At 51.3% G+C, this 23,881-nt stretch overlaps 3 protein-coding genes across 7 annotated transcripts in view; 2 read left to right on the top strand and 1 right to left on the bottom strand.

Annotated features, from left to right (window-relative positions):
* tdrd9 (tudor domain containing 9) overlaps window positions 1-6,528 on the bottom strand; it is a 28,015-nt gene extending 21,487 nt beyond the window's left edge. The window contains exons 1-5 of the mRNA XM_066694388.1: window positions 6,508-6,528; window positions 5,412-5,485; window positions 2,252-2,353; window positions 2,009-2,109; window positions 597-667 (exon numbers count right to left, since the gene is read on the bottom strand). Of these exons, the coding sequence (XP_066550485.1) occupies window positions 597-667; window positions 2,009-2,109; window positions 2,252-2,353; window positions 5,412-5,485; window positions 6,508-6,528 (369 nt within the window). The remainder of the gene's footprint in view (window positions 1-596; window positions 668-2,008; window positions 2,110-2,251; window positions 2,354-5,411; window positions 5,486-6,507) is intronic.
* Window positions 3,874-11,013, top strand: rd3l (RD3 like). Of its 2 annotated transcripts, XM_066694220.1 has the most exons (3): window positions 3,874-5,907; window positions 7,381-7,699; window positions 9,501-11,013. In XM_066694220.1, the coding sequence occupies exons 2-3, from the start codon at window positions 7,395-7,397 to the stop codon at window positions 9,838-9,840; spliced, it is 645 nt and encodes a 214-aa protein (XP_066550317.1). In that variant the 5' UTR covers window positions 3,874-5,907; window positions 7,381-7,394; the 3' UTR covers window positions 9,841-11,013. The 2 variants fall into 2 exon arrangements, with proteins under 2 accessions (XP_066550317.1, XP_066550316.1); XM_066694219.1 differs by having other exon boundaries at window positions 3,874-7,699.
* A 6,741-nt stretch (window positions 11,014-17,754) lies between these two features.
* Window positions 17,755-23,881, top strand: part of ppp1r13bb (protein phosphatase 1, regulatory subunit 13Bb) — a 47,207-nt gene continuing 41,080 nt past the window's right edge. Inside the window, exons 1-2 of one of the 4 annotated variants that reach the window (XM_066694004.1) lie at window positions 17,755-18,022; window positions 18,606-19,011. In XM_066694004.1, the coding sequence (XP_066550101.1) occupies window positions 19,003-19,011 (9 nt within the window). In that variant the 5' untranslated portion in view covers window positions 17,755-18,022; window positions 18,606-19,002. Of the gene's footprint in view, window positions 19,012-23,881 lie in introns of all 4 variants that reach the window. The other 3 variants (XM_066694005.1, XM_066694003.1, XM_066694002.1) reach the window with 3 other exon arrangements.

Below are 23,881 nucleotides of genomic sequence, written 5' to 3'. Positions count from 1 at the left end.
GGACAGCGACTGGGGCAGGGCTTTCGACCACATCACCGGCCAGAGGGCTGTCCTCGTAAAGCCCAACCCAGCCGGCAGTTCCTGCCATGAAGGTTAATGAACTAAACCTTATCACCCTGGAACAGAGGGGACTACGTGGGGACTTGATCCAAGTCTTCAAAATCATGAAGGGCATCGACCACATCAAACCAGAGGAGCTTTTCCAGATCAGCAGGGACACACGCACCCGGGACACAAATGGAAATTGGGCTTCAAGGCATTCAAGACAGAAAACAGGAGACACACTGCGTCGCCTGCCCGTCCCACGTGAGGCGGGTTCACTGGGACACAGATAATGGGCAGAGTGGGCCGCGTCCGCAGAGTGGCACCGCGGGGATTGCGTGTGTGCGACAAGGCGAGCTTAAAAATGAGAGTGGATGAAATACCTCAGGACTGATTCACAGATGGATTGATCTCTCCAGGCTGTTGGAAGCCTCTTGTATGTTGAAAGGATACCGCACTTTACCACAGACAATGCACACGCTTTTAGTAATATATAGATATACAATTCTTTTTTTAAACTTATCCAGGCTATTGAACAGCTGCAGAGTACTCACCTCCTCCCTGTACTTGGTGATGGGCAGTTTGGGGTACTCATAGGGGCCCAGTGACAGGGTGGTCTGAGGGGCTGAAACACAAGGCAGAGGAACAGTAAATATGAATATATGACCCCCGAATCATCTCCCCATCTCTTCTATTACAGCTGCTATTTTAGTGCAAGTACAGTTAGGTCCATAAATATTTGGACAGTGACACAGTTGTCATCTTTGTGACTCTGTACACCACCACAATGGATTTGAAAGTAAACAATCAAGATGTGCTTTAAGTGTAGACTTTCATCTGTAATTTGAGGGTAGTTACATCCAAACTGGATGAACGGTGTAGGAATTACACACATTTTAATATGTGGTCCCCCAATTTTAGGGGCTCAAAAGTAATTGGACAAACTGACATAATCATGAATTAATTTGTGAGTTTCAATAATTGGTTGCAGATCCTTTGCAGTCAATAACTGTCTGAAGTCTGGAACCCATAGACATCACCAGATGCTGGGTTTCTTCCCTGGTGATGCTCTGCCAGGCCTGCACTGCAGCTGCCTTTAGTTCCTGCTGGTTCTTGGGCCGCTTTGCCTTCAGCAAGTGAAATGCTGCTCAATTGGATTCAGGTCAGGTGATTGACTTGGCCATTGCAGAACATTGTACTTCTTCACCTTAAAAAGGTAATAGGTTGCTTTCGCAGTATGCTTCGGGTCATTGTCCATCTGCACTGTGAAGCTGAGTTTTGAAGCATTTGTCTGAATCTGAGCAGATAATACAGCCCTAAACACTTCAGAATTCATCCTGCTGTTTTGTCAGCAGTCACATCATCAATAAATACAAGGGAACCAGTTCCATTGGCAGCCATACCTGCCCATGCCATAACATGCGTCACAGATGAGGTGGTCTGCTTCGGATCATGAGCAATTCCTTCCCTTCTCCATACTCTTCTCTTCCCATCATTCTGGCACAAGTTGATCTTTATCTCATCTGTCCAGAGGATGTTGTTCAGAACTGTACAGGGTTCTTTAGATGTTTTTTGTCAAACTCTAATCTGGTCTTCCCGTTTCCATTTCCATCTTGTGGTAAACCCTCTGTATTTACTCTGGTGAAGTCTTCTGTTTGTAGATACGCCTACCTCCTGGAGGGTGTTCTTCATCTGGCCAACTGTTGTGAAGGGGTTGTTCTTCACCAGGGCAATAATTCTTCTGTCATCCACTGCAGTTGTTGTCTGTGGTCTTCCGGGCCTTTTGGTGTTCCTGAGATCACCAGTGCGTTCTTTCTTTTTAAGAATGTACCAAATAGTTCATTTGGCAACACCTACTGTTTTTGCGATCTCTCTGATTGGTTTGTTCTGATTTCTAAGTTTAAAAAAAGGAAGGGGAAGATGCCAATCCACCTAGCAACGCACATCTGGACACAGGGTAACTCACCGGCCAGGCCGCCCGCCCTACCCTGCTGGGTCTTCACGCCCTCTGGAGTCCCTCTCTTCCTCGCCTCCCTGTCCGGCCCGGCGCCGGAGGCGGTGGCAGGGCTGGAAGAGAGAAGGCAGGTTTCGAGTCACACCATTACTGCCACAGAGGAGGAAATATATGCTAGCAGAGTCCCCCGTGGCCCGACAGTGATATGAACACGAGCGAGAGGCCACTGGGTTGTCTCTGTGCCAGTTCGACTACCAGCCAATCACTTCACCACCCACGATCGTACTGTACACAGTGCCAGGGCCTCGAGCGGCACCTCCCTGGGCGAACGAGTGGCCGGTGGAGAGGGAGGAGCCGCTGACATCAGGGGAGAGTTAGCGGAGGTGTTCTGATTATTTATTTAGTTGCCAAATCAACAGATCCTTCAGACGAGGGGCGATCACTTTTGAACGTGAGTGTGTGAGTGAGAATATGAGTGTGTGTGTTTCGGTTCCACATGACTACCCCCCCACCGCCCCGTGTCTAGACAGCCGGCCGGGCTTCACTGTCAGGGCGGATGAAGGCTTCTCGTCTCTGCACTGACCTTGCGTGTCAACATCTCGGGCGGCCGCAACCCGGGTCAGGACCTCCTCTCTATTTCAGTCCTGTCCTAATTAACAGCTGACCTTTCTGCTCACCACCCCCCCAGTCACAGCGTCTGTTTTATTTAATTGGACATGTGTATATATATGTGTGTGTGTGTGTGTGTGCGCATGTGTATGAGTGTCTGTGTGTGTGTGTGTGTGTGTATGTGTATAATGATAGATGTCCAGGTTAAACAGGATTGGCAAGGATTATTCAAAACCTGCCATGTTTGGAAAAGCGGACAGGACTGCCTCGTACCCGTAAGTGTGGTTGTGTATTTTTTGGCAGGAGGGGCACCTGCCACGATGAGGATGAACAGCAAGCTCCCCCCAGGACCCCTTATGTCTCTCACCTGCACCCTGTAACCACAGAATCCTCAAAGCTCTGCGGAAGGAGCCCCCCCGTGACTTCATCACGATAATGTAATCATATCAATGTACGAGAGAAGAAAAACGCCGGGAGCTCCACATGAACATCTGGATCTCCTCGGACAGCAGTAACACACACTCCTCAGTGGCTGTGGACTAGGACCGGCGCCACGTTCTGCCTTTCCACATCTCTGACGAGCCTTTAAAGCATTTAGACCGCCGACCGCTACACGTAAATGAACGTGCTCAGGACTTTGAATTCGGCGTTTGATCTTCTGCCAGGCCCGAGCTCAGCCCTGGGCGCGAGTCGTCCGATTTCACTGCCAGGCGAACATTTCTGGGTCTGCGTTTGGCCTCTGCCCCTGATGCTCGACACCGCTACGGCATCGGAGGTGGTGGTGGTGGTGGTTTTGGGGGTGGGGGGTGGCGTCTCCCTATCCTAGACTCTCACTGCCCACCTCCTGTTTGTCAGTCAGGTGGTTATTTCTTGCGTGCCGTGTAGTGCCTGAGTATTTCAGAGCACAAGGGGCTCCAGACAGGAGTACAGAATGGGGAGAATGGCAGAGCTGGGACTGGGGGATCTCGCTGGGTTCCAGGGTGAAATCGCAGTAAAGGCGTCAGGAATCGTGCGGTGTGAGCCAGGCTGGTCATGAGATGGTGCAGGGCTCCTACAAACCCATCCACCCCCCCCCCCCCAGCCCGCTGCCGCTGCAGACAATCGGATGTGAAAAGCCCCCCATAGAGGCTGATCGTTCCTGACATCTGGGTTTTTTCTGCGCGCAAACTGGCTTCAGGTTGAATCAGAGCGAGGCGTCGCACTTTATGTTTGATGACAAGCGGAAACGCGAGGTCCCCCCGCCGCCGGATTCTGCGACAGCTTACTACGATCCGTCAACCCCCCCCACAATAAATAAACATGGATTGCAGAGTATTTTTTCGTAATGAAAACGGTTTCTGTTGTCTGCCATGTCGGGGTGTGTGTGTGTGTGAGAGGAGAGAGTGTGCGACTTCTGGTTTCTGGAGTCCACTTTCTAGCAGCACAGTTCTCTACCACCCAAGTCCTGCTACCCGAGACACAGAGAAACAAGCCCAACTCGTCCAGAGTGTGTTAAAAGAAACTCATAGTGGCTTTATGGATTCCCCGGACACACATATACACATCTTGAGCCCACACCTCTGAGAGAAAACACGACCCCAAACAAAACATACACTAACAGAAGCACCTAGTGTGAAGTTAGTCATCTGTCAGAATGGGGACTGTGATTGGACACAGCCAGGCAGCAAGGCAATCCTGCAGTGCGTGCCGTTCCAGGACACAGCTGCCGAACGCACAATGGGGAGAAGTAACGCAACTGAATCAGCCGAGAGAACCTCCGGCATACACCTCTGTGAGCGCGGCCAACAACCCGTCTAATGACACAGCGACATCCTCATATACACGCACAGCTGGCGGGCCCGCACACAGGCACACACCGCGTTCAACAACAGAGGCTCCCTGGGGTTTTTCCCCTGGAGCGCTCAACAACACCCTGCGAACACAAACACAATACCAATTCACTGTGAAGTCACACATTTGTTCGCTCGCCGGGGAAAACAAAACTAAACTAAACTAAAATCCCCATCCCGATAACAGTGACAACAGCTCGGCTACATCCTTTCTGCTGTGTGTCTGGACTCACTCGCTCCCGTTTCGGTTATTTTCTCAGGGGTCTGTGGCCCTCAGCGCAGACCCAGCGGTCTGGGTAGCGCAGCGCAGACTCCATACTGTGACACACTGGCTCTGTGTGTCCCGTGTGTGTGTGTGTGTATTTGTGTGAGTGAGTGTGTAACATGTGTGTGAAGTGTGTTTGAGAGAAAGTATGTGTTTGTGTGTGTATAAGTGATGGCAATGTGCTCAGTGTCTTGTGTGTGTGCAAGTGAGTAAGAGTGTGTGTGTGTGAGAGAGTGAGTGTGTGTGTGTGTGAGAGAGAGAGAGTGAGTGTGTGTGTGTGTGTGTGTGTGTGTGTGTGAGAGAGAGAGAGAGAGAGGGAGAGAGAGAGTGAGTGTGTGTGTATAAGTGATGGCAATGTACTCTGTATGTCAAGTGTGTGTGTGTGTGTGTGTGTGTGTGAGAGAGAGTCAGTGCGTGTGTGTGTGTGTGTGTGTGTGAGAGAGAGAGAGAGAGAGAGGGAGAGAGAGAGTGAGTGAGTGTGTGTGTGTATAAGTGATGGCAATGTACTCTGTATGTCAAGTGTGTGTGTGTGTGTGTGTGTGTGTGTGTGTGTGAGAGAGAGTCAGTGCGGTGTGTGTGTGCAAGACAGAGAATCTGTGTGGAGAGTGTGTGAGTCAGTGTGTGTGTGTGTGTGTGAGCTGCCAGTGTGTGCTCCCCTGCCTGAGCCGGGCCCGGGGCTGTGCACTCAGACCGTCAGCATCAGCAGGCAGACTCTGGAGGGAGGGGGTGCATCATCTGGCCGAGCCACGGTCCCTCAGTCACTGCCGAGCCGTGCAGCCGGCTCTCCTAAGAGGGGCAGAGAGGCAGAGAGAGCGGGCAGCCGAGGAAGAGGGGGTAAAAGCTCACCGCTGGAGGCGCTGGGCCGAGGAGAGCACCGCCTTCGTGTACTCAACTTCTGTTTTTTTTCCCTACTACTTCTTCCACTTAAGTTGGTCTGTTTTGCAAAATGACATTCTGTGCAGCTGACATATGGAGAGAGCGCACCAGGAACGGGGCTCTTTAAAGCAGCCGGCACAGAGGATCCCGTCTCTCTCTCTCTCTCTCTCTCTCTCTCTCTCTCTCTCTCTCTCTCTCTCTCTCTCTCTCTCTCTCTCTCTCGCTCTCTCTCTCTCTCTCTCTCTCTCTCTCTCTCTCTCTCTCTCTCTCTCTCTCTCTCTCTCTCTCCCCGTCCACGGAGCATCTCGCAGCACACGGACAGCAGGAACGATGTAAGTACTGGCCGCTCTCGCTCTCGTTTTATTAGCATGCCTGTCAGATCGGGACGTTGAGCCGATTGTTGCGGTCTTTGTGTGGATTTGACGGACTTTCACAGTTACAGTTACAGAGACAGATGACTGGAATCTATTTCGGGCTGCTATTACTGTGGTCACACCAATATTTCTAAGAACAATAGAGGAGTTTGCATTGTTTTCTTGTCTGTTGCGAGTTGCAATCAAGATGCATTGTTTGTTTCTCAATTTGAATGCCTTTCAGTGTAATTAATGTATTGTTCCGTTTGTTCTTAGAGAACCCTAAGACAGTTGTTAACTGGGATCCTGTTTTTTGTCTCATTCTACAAGAGAAACACTGCGCTGCCTCTAACCCTTGATCGGGCTGTGTTTCAGTTCGGTACCAGGGCTCGTCCTCCACCCGTTTGGTCCGATTTTAACATCCTTAAGCCTCCATCTGAGGACGGCAAACTTTTACAGCCCTGATGGTGCTGAACGGAGTCAGTCTGATGCAAGCTTGGGGTTCAGAGATTGAGATCACATTAATGGCAAAAACACAGATTCCAATTCCAATCCACAGCTATTAATAATGACATTCACCATCATGGTCAGACCAGCCATCGTAGCCAGGTGTCCAATTCACCTTCCTCTATTGGGTCGGGATTCCCACTCCCACTCCCACTACACATAGACACACACACACACACACTGCTGCCTCTCTGCACAAGGTCAGGGGGGTTAGAACATGTCTAGACTTTTTCCAAGCCCAGACCAGAGGGAAAGACAAGGACAGTTGGAAGTCAGTGGTGCTGACAGGAGAGGGACCCCCCACCGGGGATAAACACGGAGAGACACGCTGCCGGTCACAGCCTGGTTAAATCAGGTAGTTACACATGGGAAGCCCGGGGCCAGAGAGAGTTCATACGTCACTTCCGTCGCCTCGCACGGAGCGGAGGAGATAAATACTGGTTCAACTGTGATGATTAAATATTAATTGATTTAAAATATACCGATTTACACCGATGCACTGATTTAAAATATATATGCAAATGCCGTTTACAAGTACTGTGCCATCATGCCATGGCACACCTTTCCTTTAAAAACACTTTTAAAAGGCACAGAAATTAAAATGATATCTGTCTAGATTTGTTTCCCTCCCTGGAGCGCTGAGAGTGCAGGGGAGAGACAAAATAAAACCAGTCCAGACAAAGGATGCAGACAGAGCTCGACGACACAGAGCCAGTGACCGGAAACACACCGTCCGCTATGAGTGGGAGGAAGAGCGAGAGATGGAGAGAGAGAGAGAGAGAGAGGTGGCAGGGCAACAAAAGACACCAAGTGACCGTGTCGACTGGACTTCACCGATCCGAGGCTCAGCGCACTATGAGCGGTATTGTGAACTGTACTGTGACCCAGGACCCTAACACCTGACCTTCCCGTTTGCTCATCTCTCTGTCTGTCCCCCTGTCCCAGCCCCAGCTGTAGCCATGCCTCTGTTCGGCTGGATGAAGTGGCCGCGGGGGGACGGGGAGCGTGAGCGGGGGGCGCGTGCCGGGGAAGGGGTCCTGCCCGGTAAGACGCTGATGCGGGAGCTGCTGTGGCACGTGGAGGAGCGTGGGCGTCTGGAGCGTGAGTTGGAGAGGGAGCACCGGCTGGCTCATGGCACGCCGGAGTACCACTGGCTGCACCGGTACCCCTCCCTGCGCTCCCTCGTGCCCCCCTCCGAGCGGCGCCAACTGGAGCACCTGTGCGCCCAGATCCAGCCCACGCAAACCGCCACCGTACTCTCCAGGTAAGTGGTCACTCACACCTTCACTTTCTCTTATAATCAGCTGCTCCACCTGCCCACCTGCCAGGTCTCGTACTGAGGACCCAGAGGGATCTGTAGTCCTGTATTTTTGTTGAATTACACACATAGGAAAGTATCCAGTCGAGAGGAGGCCATTTGACCCATTGTGCTCGTTTGGTGTCCGTTTGGTGAGCCTACTGGGACTTTGGCAAAGCCTGGCAGAAGTACGAGGGACTGCCTCGTCCTTCTGGGCCCATCAGGATTGAGTGTTGTGTGGACATATATTACCTCTGTCTTAGTTTAAGTGCCCATGTTGCACAAGTGAAGGAGAAATAATTTATATTTTTAAACTGCGTGGTAGCTGTAAAAAAAAAACAAAAAAAAAAAACAATATTAACAAGTTTCCGTAAGACCCTTTTTAAAATGCCACGATTAGGCATTTAACATTTAAAAGGGAAACTGCTATTTATTTATTTTTGCTTAAATCTGTCCGGGTGCGCACTCAGGAGGACAGAGGCGACATTTAAGCACCACGATACCCCCGAGCCCCTCCTGGACTCGGCACTGCGGCCCTCCCCGCCTCCCCCCGCTCTCCGGGGCAGACTGGAGTGGAGACGACAGGTTGGCGGATCAGCAGAGTGCACTGTCGCAGATGGTTCACATAAATGTCAAGGCACGGCCGGCCATGATGCTCTCAGATCAGCACAGCAAAGGTGGACTGTGCCCTGCAGGGCGGCACGCGACTGCAGCAGCCCCAGCTCTGCCCGCCACCCAGTCAGCTCGGCCGTGGGGCCTTTAACGAGGGCCACGAACACCAGCTCCCAACTCCTCCGGCTGCCTGCCTCCATTGCTGACACGCGCTCGGCTCCTTCCCACTCTCTCTTCTGTCTGAGAGAGTGGGTTCTGTGTGCGGTCCGACTGGAGTCCCGCGGTGTGGAGACGATAAAACATGGCACGCTCCCTGGTCCACGAACTCACTTGTGTTACTCAAGGGCGGGGGGAGCAGGGTCTCAGGTCCGTGTTTAACGCCGGACGACTCGTTACAGGGGTGAAGTGCAGTAGCCCCATCGTGCTCGTCTGGCGTCTACTAACTAAGAGATCCAAGGATCCTATCCAGTCTGTTTTTGAATGTTCCCACATTGTCTCTTCAGCCACATCGCTGGGGAGTTTGTTCAGATTGTGACGCCTCTCTGTGTGAAGAAGTGTCTCCTGTTTTCTGTCTCGAATGTCGAATTCCTGCACAGATCACAGCTTTAAATGCAGAGATTGTGGAGTTGATACACTGCCAGCCAGCCAGAGAACACACAGCCTGGAAACAAACACAGAGGTCCCTCTCGGCCATGCTGTGAGGAGGGCGCTGCTCTCATACGCAGTGCCGCCGGCCCCCAGCTCCATGCAGCAGGGCTCTCTGTGAGTCCGCTGCCCCACTTCTCCCTCTGCCAGTCTGGATGCCGTTCAGCGGCTCAATTCCGGTGCAGGCTGTTGCCATATGTCCCATGTGACCTTGCCTGCGTCTATGATGCACCGGGCAGGCCACTGCGGCGCGCTCGGGGGCAGCGTGTGAGAGCCGTACGATGCCTGCCATGCGAGATTTCCATTACAACTCCAAATTAAAGCTGAACAACAGGACGGTGGTTAATTCCTCCCATCAGCCCTGCATGTTTATTATGGTCTTCCCCCGTCCAGGGCGATAACAGATAACAGATAACAGTGGTGCTGTGCTCTGTGCTGTGTGCTGTGTGCTCTGTGCTGTGTGCTCTGTGCCAAATACTAAGTGGTACCGTGCTCTGTGCCGTGGCCGCAGGTTTCGGGAGGTGCTGGCGGGCAACGACGTCCTGCCTTGGGAGCTGGTGTACGTGTTCAAGCAGGTGCTGAAGGACTTCATCAGCAGGGAGCAGGAGGAGCGGCAGCAGCTGCGGCTCATGGAGTCCTGGACCAGCCGCTACCAAGTGAAGCCAGACAACGCCGCGGCCCCTGTGCCCGACTGCGCCGATGCCCCGAAGGAGGAGATCCCCACCATCTCCAGCTACGTGGACCGCAGCATGAGAGGGGCCTGCCCCTACCTCGCCCAGAGGGACTGGGACCTACCCTACTACTGCCCCACCCCCTACAGCTGCCCCGACACCTACAGCACCACGCTATAGTGCAGCGCCCCTCCCTGCTCCCTCTGGCACTCCCCCCGCCCCGGTCGTTGACTCGCCAGGGGCCCAGCCTTCCTTCAGAGAGCACCTGGTCCCCAGCTCGGAGCGTGAAGGTTGCTTGCGAGTCGTACTGTTTTGGATGCTCAGAGGGTCTCCTATCCGCACAACTGGGGGGGGGGGGCTGAACTCTGGAGTTACTGACCTGACCCCGCCCCACTCCAGTCACCTGACCCCGCCACAGTCTTCCAATTGCAGAGAATTCGCTGCTGCTCCTTCCTGTGAAAGCTTGTCTGGTCTGAGACCCACTGACCGGCCATCTGACCGCCACCCCTCAAACCCGACGGCCACAGTGTGGGGCTGCAGTACCAGTGGGTTAAAAATAAATCAGAAACTGTGTTTTTCCCCCGATTAAAATTACTTGTGTTTTAATAGATTTTTTTAAACTAGAGTATTAAGCCTAGATGTGTCCTGTCTTGTATGACTCCTCTGCCCTGCCCATCCCCCTTTACCCGGTCCCTTCTCAGGACCGCCTCTCGTTCTGACCTGGCAGTGCTGTTGAACGTGTACAACACCGTGGCTTCACACAACCAGCATCCCCTTCAGCTCCCTTCAAACTCGGCCAGAGAATGCAGATTTGGGACTGACGAACATCGGAGTGACAGGATTGGACTGAACTGGAATCGAACAGGAGGATCTCGCCCCCGGATCTGACGTCAGCCAGCTGCCAGCTGTTCTGGCAATCGCGGCCGAACGTCTGCACAGTGAAAAACACCTGCAGATCTAACTGTGTATCTAACAAGATTATACATCAAATAAAATGCAATCATGCATATTAAATTACCCTGACCAATTAAAATGTATACAGATTTGTAATGGTTGATGTATTTCCATGTCCACCAGAGACAGAGAGCCCAATGCGGTCTGTTCTGCCACTTCCCCCCGTGTGGCATCAGCCAAGCCGGGCCACAGCTGCGTGGAGACAAGCTCCGCACCGCAGACGAGACACTGCCTTCACTTGTGACACTGTCACACCGTGTGTTCTGTACTGTGCCATGTCCAGCACGCACTGCTCCCTCCCCTGGTAACCCATCACTGTTTCCTCAGTCGCAGCTGCCGGCAGATTCACGCCGCGTTGTTTCTGTACGCCTGGAATGCTTTAGTAACCCACAGGCAATAATAAACAAGTGTAGAACTGGACCGACATGTCCGAGCTTTTCATTCCGGTCCTCCCGACACCGTCCTGTCACTGCTCTCACATTCCCACTCCACTGCCGCTGTGTACTAGTCACTGTCATGTTTATTTGTTCCTTTGCTTTAGTGCTTCCGTTTATTATTTTCTGCATTAGCCCAGTGATGCGTCTAAACCGATTTTATTTCACGCAGCAGAACGGAAGGAGCGTCCCCATCGCCCCCGGCACGGCAGTGGCTGACTGGGTCTATTGCTTTATTTGCGACTGAAATCATTTTCCAGATGCAGAATAAGGGGATCATCCGAGGACGGCCTGTGCGGCCTGTGCGGAGACCTGGACTGCAGCGAACCCAGCATCCTACCAAACAGGCTTCACAGAAACACACACACACACACACACAGGAGATGCTGAAAAGAGGTCTGACAGAGGTGAGCGCTGGTGCAAGACCAGGGGACAGGAGGCACTCACGCATGCACAAGCCCCGGCTCTACTAACTAACTGGCTTCCTTTATTTGCTCCGTCCTGTTTCCTGGAAAGCAAAGCAATCATCTGCCCCAGGGGGGCTGCATTAGTCAGGGTGCACCTGTGGCCCCGAGCCCCCCGGTCAGGCAAGACGCAGTACAGCACACAGTGAGAGCAGCACTGACTGTGGAGAGCAATGAGCGTGTATGGGATCAGACGAGGGCCGAACAGACATGCGCGCTGTGCTCAGTGCGGCCCACGAGGCCGGCAGCGTGCGTGGCCCGTTACGTCACCACAGGCCACGCGCGAGATTGAATCAGACGCATTCAAAAAACTGTTTATTATTATTATTATTATTATTATTATTATTATTATTATTATTATTATTATTTTCTTCGTTGTAAACATTTCTGTAAGTGAACTTCCGGGATCGTTAGCCACAACACGCACGAGTGTCGTCACAGCTGCCCCACGTGCAGTGAAGAAAGCACGCTGCGTTCGATTATTAATAACATAATCATAATAAAAATGATAACGATAATAATAATAATAATAATAATAATAATAATAATAATAATAATAGTGTAGCAGGTCTGCCTCACCCCTCCGCGGCCGCCGGCTCGCTGTCCTCCGGGGCCGGACCCTCATCCCTGATGCGGATGTGCGCGAACTCGGTGCCGAGCGTGAACCACTCGCTGATCTGCTCCGCGGTGATGGTCTGGTTCATGGCGAAGCGCGGCGCCTCACTGACAATCGCTGGGTGATATTTTCTGAACAACATGGACGATAAGCCGCCGCCGCGTCTCTGCCGCCTCCCTCGCACCCGGCCGCGGTCATGTGACTTCCGGAGCTGCGCGGTGACGTCGTCCCGGGAGAACACGTGGTCCGTGTGCGCCTCATGTGTACTACCGTCAGTTCAATGAACACTTAGTGTAGCCTGCTCCTCCCCTACTACTACTACTGCTACTACTACTACTACTACTACTACTGTCACTGATATGTGCGCCCGGCTCTCACCTCTGCACTCCCGCATTTACTATAGCCTGATCCTCCCCTACTACTACTACTACTACTACTACTACTGTCACTGATATGTGCGCCCGGCTCTCACCTCTGCAGTCCCGCATTTACTATAGCCTGATCCTCCCCTACTACTACTACTACTACTACTACTACTGTAACTGATATGTGCGCCCGGCTCTCACCTCTGCAGTCCCGCATTTACTATAGCCTGCTCCTCCCCTACTACTACTACTACTGCTGCTGCTGCTACTACTACTACTACTACTACTACTGTCACTGATATGTGCGCCCGGCTCTCACCTCTGCAGTCCCGCATTTACTATAGCCTGCTCCTCCCCTACTACTACTACTACTACTACTGCTACTGTCACTGATATGTGCGCTCGGCTCTCACCTCTGCAGTCCCGCATTTACTATAGCCTGCTCCTCCCCTACTACTACTACTACTGCTGCTACTACTACTACTACTACTAATAATAATAATAATAATACGTGTATATACCCATACACTGAGTCACATATTGTGACAGTGAACATGTCTGCCATTGCAGTGGTTCTCAAACCTGTCCTGGAGGACCACCTACCCTGCTGCTCCAACCGAGCAATTGAACCCTTAATTGAAGTAATTTCCTAAATTAAAGCCTTTTAATTATTCTTAACAGTAGTATATAAGGAACACATTGTCTTATTACGTTGAACTGGGAGCAGTTTTTCTCTGCTGCGCCGCTTGGTCTCCCGCCGCCAGGGGGCGCTGCTCGGAGCCCCGGGGCTTTGAACAGCTCGGCCCGGTCGATCCCAGAACACACTGCGGCAGCTCCGTTCATCAGTGACCTTCCTTCCCTGGCGAGACACAGCGCGTCGCAGGCAAGGTGAGCCGCCCGGGGTTTTGGCCGTTAAAACCCGTTTGAGTAAGAGTTGATGAATGAATGCGCAGGGTGTTTGAGCAGAGGCCGCAGTGAGTGCCGGGGTGCTGGTTTTAATCTGGGGGAGGAGAGAGAGGGGTTCCTCTGCCCGCCCCAGGCCCGGCTCGGTCATCATACTGAGACTGGAGTTCGTGCTGGTCTTAAATAACAATACAGAGCCACTGAACATTGAAATGCATACCTGAGTCCGAGTATTTAATTGTGAGGTATTCGTGCATTAATTGAGAGATGCACTGCGATAAACTGTAATATTGGTTCTCGATGCTTTTGGGGTTTATGGTTTGTAAGTGCGCAGTTGGGCATCTTTGTGCAGCTTGTGGCTGCAGGCGGTTGCAGTCATTTTGTTACATTATTTTTAATTTGAAGTGATATTTCCCAATTGCTCTTTAAATGAATCGCCCCGGCGCTGGCAGTCGGTTCATTGACACTGACGCCCTTGAATCAGCAGTGTGTGTGTGTACAGTATTGACATGAGCAATTTGTATGCAGCAAATGTTTCTGGTACAATTTTAACATTTTAAATTGACTTATTTTGTTAATGTTAACCAAAGTAAGTGTTATTTCCTGCATTTTGTAGCCACAGCAGAGGTTCACTTCAGATCCCCACCTGCTGGAAGCCCTGCTTAACTGGTTTAATGTAGTATGAAAGGACCGGGGCTCCCCAGCTCTGCTCAGTCCATCCGTGTCTGTTTGAAAGTGTTCAGATGGATCATGTAAATTAAGTGGCATTTGCGTTGAGTTTGTACTGATCACATTTGCACTCGCTTAAATAAACGACCTACGTTTAAAAATCTGTCTGGTCATCTTGCATGGACACGTAAATACATTTGACCCCAAGTTCGCTATAGACTGTGCTTGTGACCCCTGCGGCCCTGAGCTGGCTGAGGCCGCGGAGACCAAACCCAGGTCTGGCGCGGTGCTGTGGCCGGGGACTGCCATTTAAGTGTAATATTTATACCCCCCCCTTCTCCCATCCAGAACTCTGGTGTTCACATCCATAAAGAGGATTGTTTAAGTGAGTCTTTTGTGCTTCCAGATGATCGCCCGTGCAGCCAAGAACTGGTGGACAAACATGAGGCCGTACTACGCTCATGCGTACCAGGAGTTGTGGGTGGGTGTGGGCGTCATATGGCTGGCCTACGCCAAGATGTCTTCTAGTGGTGAGTACTGAGCTCTGAGCCTGGGGGGGCGACTGGACACCAGCTCATCTCCCCTCCCTCCTGACCTCCACATTAATGGACATCCGTCAAACCCGCATGGATAAAGACTGTGGTGACTGAACTATCATAACGTGGTCAATGAAAACTATATTAATACAGCCCTGAAATCTTCTATCAAAACTTTGCTAATCTTCTCTCTTTTTCTTCTCTTTTAGCGAGTAAAAAAGCCATCAAGGACAGTAAGTATCTCTTTATAAAGCCCTTCTCTTCCAGTAATGCTGACCGCTGGACTGTCTGCTCCTAGAGTTTGTGTAGATGGGCTCTAGTTTTGTGTCCAGTAACTGCCAGGATCGTGAAGATGTGTAAAATGACAACCGCTAAAGCAAAACGTTTAGTTTGTGTGTCGGTTAAAATGGGAGATTGCAGTAAATGCACTGTTCACTGTGAAAAAGACAAACTGTAATCGAACACCCAGGTGCACTTTAAATAGCCAAACGGTGAGGTGTGGGTTAGTGACTGGTCTGACAGAGCAGCTGTTTCACAGATCTGTCCAGCTTTTACACAGGGATGTAAACAAAACAAAACGCCTCCTGCATGTTGATCCAGGGCAGGCTGTGCTGCTTTTTTAATACATCTGAATAATCGTGCTAATTAAAAGTGCTTTGCTAACCCTGAGTTTCATCTCCTGCAGAGGGACACCACTGATTCACCTGACGTGGTGCTGTGATACTCGTCCCCCCCGTGTCCCCCTCTCTGAGGCGTCCGCATCTCTTCTACACATTGTTCACGAAGCCGTTTGTCCGTGTTTTGCAGTGAATAAAAAGGCCTGATGGGAACATCTGTATGGCAGCTGTGAAGTGTCCAGTTCATTGTGTGATTTCAGATGATATTTCTCAAATGTCTTTCCTCTAGAACAGGGATTCCCAAACCTGTCCCAGAGTCCCCCTGCCCTGCTGTCCTGCTGCTGTTGCAACTAAGCACTTAATTGCTTAATTGAATCCTGAATCGATATAAGGCAATTTAACTAAATAATGCAATTAAGAGCTCGGTTGAAACCAAAAGCAGCAGGGCAGGGGGTGCTCCTGTGTCCCACCCTGACATGAATCCACAGACATCGTCACTTTGGTTCTCTGGAACATTAGACCGCGACTCCGGGTATTAATCTGTAGATCATCCTCTGCAGGTCTGACACTTAAGCTTGTACTGTATCTGCTCTTTTTCTGTTCAATATAACTTCAGACAGTCCGTAATAAAACTTGATTGATCCTATTTGCTTCAGTACCTTAGTCTGGTTTATTTAATCTGTCCCCTCTGTCTCTCTACTGAGCCCAGGCTGACACACCTGCATTAAAGGTCTGTCTTCTGAAGGGTGGGCCACTGCTCATTGACTTTGGACCCTAGGAACTGCAGGCTTAATTGCATTGGAGATCAATTAACATAACTAAATCACTTCTGAAATGCTCACGCTTGTCTTTTCCCATTGATCTTGAGTTGCTATTTACTATTTAAACTATTTCATCCATGGATAATTCAGACAAAGGTGGTTATATATAGTTCTATACAATGAATGCCTTGCTGGAAATCTTCCAGTCCAGAATTTTGTCTTCTAGTTTTTCTCTATTAAGTTAATAAGAACATAAGACAGTGTCCAGTCGAGAGGAGCCCATTCGCCCCATCGTGCTCGTTTGGTCTCCATTAATAACTAAGTGATCCAAGGATCCTATCCAGTCTGTTTTTGAATGTTCCCACATTGTCTCTTCAGCCACATCGCTGGGGAGTTTGTTCAGATTGTTACGCCTCTCTGTGTGAAGAAGTGTCTCCTGTTTTCTGTCTTGAATGCCTTGAAGCCCAATTTCCATTTGTGTCCCCGGGTGCGTGTGTCCCTGCTGATCTGGAAAAGCTCCTCTGGTTTGATGCGGGCGATGCCTTTCATGATCTTGAAGACTTGGATCAAGTCCCCACGTAGTCTCCTCTGTTCCAGGGTGAAAAGGTTCAGGTCCTCAGTCTCTCAGTAGGACATTCCCTTCAGACCTGGAATAAGTCTGGTTGCTCTCCTCTGAACTGCCTCTAGAGCAGCGATGTCTTGAAGTGTGGAGCCCAGAACTGTCCACAGTATCCAGATGAGCTCTAACTAGTGCATTGTACAGTCTGAACATCACTGCCCTTGTGCTCAATTCTACACTTTGGACAATATACCCTAGCATCCTGTTTGCCTTTTTTATTGCTTCACACATTGTTTGGATGAGGAGAGTGAGGAGTCCACGTAGACTCCTAGGTCTTTCTTATAGATACCACTGGGATTATTTCCCATTTTTCTGTTTTATAAAAATGTTTTACTCGGGGGTAACTTCACTGAAGATCAAACACGTTGTGTACCGTATGGACAAGAGCGACCCCTTCTGGTGATGCCCAGCACCGCATGTTTCTCTAAGGCATGTATAACAATATAACGCATTACAGATGATGTATATGAAGCGCTTATTAAAAACTCAATTTTCAGGCAGCCCAGTGGGGTTTATAGGTTTTCTTACAACGCCAAGGACGGTAACTTGGAGAAAGTGACCATCGGGTCCAGCCAAACCACCCACAGGGCTCTGAACAAGTTACTGAAGAGCACAGAGGGACTGAAACGATGAAGATGCTGCAGCACTACAGGCCCGGGCTTCCAGAAAACACTACCTGACTTTATTAGCAACATCATAATGACAATACAGTGCATTTGAAATGTCCACTTGCATGCTGTGCTGGCGGGTGTATTTGCAGCACAGGGATGCATGGGCAGCGCCGTGTGGTGCCCGTGATGTGGGACAATGCCCAGCATGGCGCCCCACTCTGCCTCACAAGCCTGGCACACTACAGAGGGCACACACACATACCACATTCAACAGGGCATCGGTTCTAACTGACACTTCATCACCCTTATTTTGCTTGGCTTTGTGAAGTGACAGTGCAGCCACTAATACACACAACAGGTCAATTATAGTCGTGCCCATATGTGCAGAAGATAATTCAACGTCGGGGGTCTGATATGAGTGCAGCGGGCAAGCGTGCACCGGTGTGTGTGTGTGTTTTAGCAAAGCACTTTTCTTTATAAGTGCAATTGATCCCCTGTATCTGCGCAAACGCACATTCCGCGTCGGCGCATGACGTCACCGCCGAGGCAGAGGAGCCGCTTCCTCGTCTGCGCAGCTGCAGTGGACCGGCGACCCGGGCCGCAGCGCACCACCGCGGCGGGGATCGTCTGTGCCGAGCGGGGGAGGTCTGCCCATCTCCGGGAGGAGCTTATCCGTGTGTTGCACCCTCGCCGTGCGTCTCGCAGGCTCCCACACAAGGGCAGCGCAGCTCTGGCCGGCCGCGACTCTGTGGAGGCTTTTGAGGGCGTCCACTTCACCGCAGCCTCCTCGGCTCGGTTCGGCTCGGCTCGGCGGTACGGGACTGGTGTGTGTGCTTGCATTTCCCCACTGGAAGTAATCAGTGATCAGCAATGATTTGACCCATGCTTTTGGATTGAGACGAGCAGCAAAAACACGGAAAAGGGGAAAGAGAGAGAGAGAGAGAGAGAGAGAGAGAGAGAGGGGGGGGATGAGCGGCGGATCCATCTTGGTGTTGCCATAATCATCGGTGCTCTGCAGGTCTGTGTGTTACAGTCTGGTATATAGTAGAGAGAGAGAGATGAAAAAAGAGGGAGGGAGAGAGAGAGAGAGAGAGAGCGGATGGACCCAGGGGTTGTGAGAGAGAGAGAGCGGTGGTGCTGGTTGGCTGTTCATTATTTTTAATACCACCGATTAATCTCGGTTTTGGTGTTTATTTGGTGTATTCGGGAAAATCCCCGCTTTCTTCCCGTCCGTGCGTCGCCGCTGGGGGAGCCCGAGCTCTGGCGGGTTCGCGGATCGGTCCGGCGGGCAGGACGGCCTGGGGTTCGGTACAGCATGTGAGCCCCGGCGGTTGGACCCGTGTTATTGTTGTTTTATAGACCTGTTTTCTCCTCTCGTCTGTGCATCAACCCCCAGACGAGGCCTCCGTGGGATTTACACCGGGCCCCGTCCACGCACAGCCCCCCAGCGCGGATGCCATCGCCGCGAAGCCGAGTCACCTGTGCGGGCGGCGAACCGTGACCCACTTCGGCCTGGCTCGGCTCGGCTCGGCTCGGCTCGCAGGCGTTGAGGATCTCTCCCGGTCCTGCTTGAGACTGAAGAGGCAGGCAGCGGAGCCGGGCCCCGTCATTGCGGGAAAGGCTGTGAGAGGAAACCGAGAGAGGCAGCGGGGGAACTGAGAGGCCAGACCCGGGCCCTGACACACCGCCCCGGGGACTCCGGTGAGGCCCGGCCCGGCCCGGTCGCTCAATCCCCCGGGCCCCGAGTCCGACTGATCCGCCGTGACGTCACACCCCAAGACTGGCCTGTCAACATGATGCCGGTGAGTGTGATGTGTGTCTGTCATAAATCACTGTTTTTATACTGTAGTATTACTCCTATATCTGGTGATTGTGATTATCTGTACAATCCCATTTCTTTGATGACGACGCTCTGGCTGGATGTATTGTTTTTGTGGAAAGTGTAATTGTGTGTGTGTGTGAGAGAGAGAGAGAGAGAGAGAGAGAGAGAGAGTGTGTGTGTGTGTGTGTGTGTGAGAGTGTGTGTGTGAGAGCGAGAGAGAGAGAGAGAGAGTGTGTGTGTGTGTGTGTGAGTGAGAGAGAGAGTGTGTGTGAAAGTGTGTGTGTGTGTGTGTGAGAGAGAGAGAGAGTGTGTGTGAGAGAGAGAGAGAGTGTGTGTGTGAGAGTGTGTGTGTGTGAGAGAGAGAGAGAGAGAGAGAGAGTGTGTGTGTGTGTGTGTGTGAGAGAGAGAGAGTGTGTGTGTGAGAGAGTGTGAAAGTGTGTGTGTGTGTGTGTGAGAGAGTGTGTGTGTGAGAGAGTGTGAAAGTGTGTGTGTGTGTGTGTGTGTGTGAGAGAGTGTGTGTGTGAGAGAGTGTGAAAGTGTGTGTGTGTGTGGTTGTGTCGGTGCTGTGGAGGGTCAGTCCTGAACCCGGGCTCAATAACTGGACAACGGCTTGATCCAGATTGAACAGCTCCCTTTCACAGTCAATCCTGTGTCTGTACACACTGCACACACACTACAAACACACACTCAACAAACAGTCTACACGCACACCACACACTTAATGCGTGCACACACTACACGCACTGCACAGAAATGCGCACACGCACACACTCGCACTACAAACACAGCAATTCTGCATTACTGTGATACATTTATTAGAGTGGATGTCGTATTAAAATAATAAATCATGTACTACAGCGTTAATATACCAGGTGGGAAGCAGTTCAACTCTTGCAGTAGTTGTCTGCACTGTACCAGTATGATGTGTAGCTAGATTTAATATAAACAAACACACACACACACACACACACACACACACACAGAGGTGGAGATTTTGTTTTCTTTAATAGATTTAAAACGTGAATAACAGGCTTTACAGCTGCTTTTACAAGGCAGGCGAATTCGAATGGGTTCCCCAGTTTCGTGTCCCCTGCTTTTTTTTACAGAAAAAAATACTGTTCTTCTCCAGATGTGTGTAAAAGGCCCAACCGTGGGACACACATCTGGAGAAGAACAGTATTTTATTGTGTTCTGTCTCTGGCTTAATTACCAGCACCCAGAGCCATGCTCCCCCCGCATGCTCCGGAGCATCGATATTCGTTATTTAGTGGGCCTCTGCTAACGAGATGTTCTTCGCCCTTCAGTAAGAACCGCGCCGGTGCTCCGGCAGCTCGACGGAAACGGGAGACTCGCTCTGTATTTGTTCTTTTCATGTTCGAATTATGCAATAATGATAATCGCTCACATCTCCAGTAGCGTTAATGTTTGTGGCAGGCTGGGAACCTGTTCCTTTACTCTTGTGTCACCTTATCTGTTGCAATTACTTCTGTAATTTCTGTCGGATTTAAAATAAACAAACTGCACCGTGTGTTTGTCAGTGACATGTGGAATCTGTCACTGGAGTGTGGCGGGCCGTGGGAGACGGTCGAGGTACAGGCGGTGCATCGCCCAGAGGCGCAATATCTCTCCACCTGCCTATAGCCATTTATTTAATTGATTAATTGAAAGGCTAATTGATTAAATTGCAGTGCAGAATTATTATTATTATTATTATTATTATTAAACAGTGATATATTGATTGTCATCTTAGCAGAACGGTTTCAATCGGTATCAACACGCCAAGCAGTCAGTGCATGGCTGGCAGGGAAGCTCCAATCCACCCCAGTCATCTGTTGTGGTCAGCTCCTCCATGATAACTAATTATAAGCCAATTAAGTAATTAAGGACCTGGTTGCCCTAAAATCCCTGCAGAGGAATGTGCCTGGTCTTTGTGTCACAGGAGTGCGTGGGTCAGTGTGTGCTGTCCACCCCTGGCCCTGCAGATCCTGGTCTGTCGGGGTGTATATGTTTGTGTGAAACATGGGTTCCGTTGTGGCGTGTGCCAGGTCCTGCGTGCGTAACCTTTGAACCCCCTTTCCCAGCGTGTCTCTCTGGGAGAAAGCGTTGTGTCGGTATTTACCGCTGCGGCGTGTTGGAAAATCCTCTGGCAGAGTGAGATTAGGAGGCGTTGGGGGAGCCCCGCAGAGAGCCCAGGGTAATCCGGCGCCCTGTCCCGGCCACGTCCCGCCTAATCGATGCGGTCATCACTCCTTTATCTGTTTAAGCCCTCTGTTCATTAAAAAGGATGTTGATTAGATTATCTGATTTTCCGGCCCCTGTCGAGGCTGGTGAGCTGCAATGTGGGTCCTCGCGTCTCTGCTGGATGTCTCGTTGAAACATATTACATTGTATGCGACTCTCGTGTCTTCTGCCACACGAAATATCTTGCACTGTGTTTTGCTGGGTGTCTATCGCTTTACGGTGAATTTAAAAATAATCATCCCGTTTTCTTGATACAGTTGAAGCACTCTCTACTTTTGTAATCTTTTTCTCTCTCACAGTTTAAAGTTCTCTGAGAGGTTTGTTTTTGAGTGAGTTTCCTGAGATGAAGCGTGGGCCACTGTTGTTGATAATGTTCCTGCCTGTGCTGGCAATGTGAGGGTGAAGTCTCAGTTCCACAGTGTTCCCTGGGAAATGTTTTCACCGATACAGCTCCAATGACCTTATTCTTGGCCCGGTGCGAGCTGGTGCGATAGTCTTATCTGACAGCCTGCCGAGGTGCCTTATCTGTGTGTCTAGTGAGAGGCATGGGAATCCACCTGCACACGGTGACACTCGGCATCACAGCGGCATCCCCCCCGTACTGAACACTGCGGTGCTTTTTAGGATAGCCTGCACCGAGTATGTGGTCAGGCGCTCTGTGGAGGTAGTGTTGGTGTCGGAGGTCCATTCCCGGTTGGGCTGAGAGCGCACAGCTGTTCCCGGCTGGCAGACGGGTGGTTATCAACGAGCTGGATCTCTGCGGTGAGTCACCCGGCCCGATGAGCTCGATTACGCGAGGTTGTTATGAAATGCCTTGCTGTCGGAGAAGAGGGAGCCGCTGCCAGCGCAGAGGGAGGTTGGCGGGGGGGGCAGACTCTGTGTCGGAGGGAGACGGGACGAGGACGGGCCCCTGGGGAGAGTGGCGTGGCTCCCGGCCCGGGGTGACACACTCGCGAGACCACTGACAGTCTGCTGATGCCCCACAGGACAGAGCTGGCATATTGTTGTGTTCCTCAGAAAGTAGGACACTGCTACGATTACTTGGAATGCAGTTCTTTATAAGAGTCACAGACAGACAAACTCGGGTACAAGATCCTCCATCTTTGATATCCTTCGTTGCCCCCTGAAATTGTCGTGACGTTCCCTAATTTTGTGTTTTTGCAGAGGGGGTGCTTGCAAATTAACTGTCCGAGAAATGACACTGTCCTGCCCCCGAGGGTGTCCCAGTCCTGGGGGCTTATCCCGTGCCCAGCCTAGCTTTGTTTGGTTTGGTATCGTATGGTTTTCCATAGTCGTACAATCCCCAGTCCTGTAACTAGTTACCTGTTTCTGTGCGCGACAAAGAACATTGTGCTGGGGCTTTCTGTGGGGTGTGTGTGTGTGTGTGTGTGTGTGTGTGCAGTGAAAGCGAGTTTTAGTGTGCAGCTCGGCTTTGTTGTGCTGTGGAGGAGTGGAGGCAGAGGGAGTTGTCTGCAGGATTCCTCTTTAATTACACACAGTGGGCTCGGCCCCTCTGGAGCGAGGGAGGCAGGGCGGCTCGTCTGCACAGCAGCGCGTGGTTTGTGAGCTAGAGCTGTACGGGACGTTTAATTTGATGTCGGGTTCGTTTTCCATCTTCCTCTGTCTTCCGTTGTTGTCTTGTTGTGAAAGCTGGCCAGCGCATCGTGACTGATACGAGGTGTGCACTTGGATGCGTTGGTCCTGGGGGTCTGTGTGCGTTGTCCTGTCCCTCTGCAGGTGCTACAGCGGACAGCACTGACACAGCTGGGGAGCCAGTCAACAAAGAAGGGCCTGGCAGGCTACAGCACACACGAGGCCTCAATTAACCCTTGACCTTAGAGAGGGTTCACGCCAGGGTCGTGCTCTTGCTGAGCCAGGGTGTGAAAGTGCTGTGTTCAGTGGAAATGTCACACCCACTCTCTCAAGCAGAGCGTGCTGATCCGTGCTCAGATCTGTTTCTTCTCACGTGGGGAATATGGCGCTGTGTATGTGTGGCACAGTGCCGCTGTGCCGTCCCCCGGGCTCAGGGCCGTGCGGTGAATGGGTCCCCTCTGAGGGGCAGGATGCGCTTGTCGTGTGGGTGGACATCTCCATCAGGCAGCGTTTGGGGGGCAGGGGTGGAGGAAATATAAGCATAAGTGACTCCCACACCACCCAGGGGGTAGTCGGGACCCACATACCGATGGACCTGAAGCAGGTGCTCGTTTAGCTCGGTCTCGTGAGACCAGGGTCCGAGGGGTAGGTCACGGGGCCTATGTACACGGGTCGGACGTACTTGGCGCCCAGTCGGGGATGCATACAGATACAGGGAGTCTCCTGTGTGACCTAGAACACAGCACGGTGCCATGCCATGTCCCTGTCTAGCGAAGTCCGTCATCCCTCTGCATCTACAAAGAGCTATCGCACCCAAACACGCTCACCTGAACCGGACATAAAAAGGCTCTTTCTTCCTTATCTGCTGTATGGGGTATTATGCACTTTTATTTCTGTTCCTTGTCAGTTGTTTTTAAATGCATTCAGGTTTCTGTGTCTCAAGTCTTGTGGGGGTGAACGCCAGATAGTCGCACTGAGGCCTGAGCAGGCAACGCTACTGTAACGCCCACTGAGCT

The sequence above is a fragment of the Amia ocellicauda genome, chromosome 21 (genome assembly GCF_036373705.1).
Source record: "Amia ocellicauda isolate fAmiCal2 chromosome 21, fAmiCal2.hap1, whole genome shotgun sequence".
NCBI classification, from domain to species: Eukaryota; Metazoa; Chordata; class Actinopteri; order Amiiformes; family Amiidae; genus Amia; species Amia ocellicauda.
Note: the sequence above shows the minus strand (reverse complement) of the source record. Positions and strands in the feature narration are given on the sequence as shown.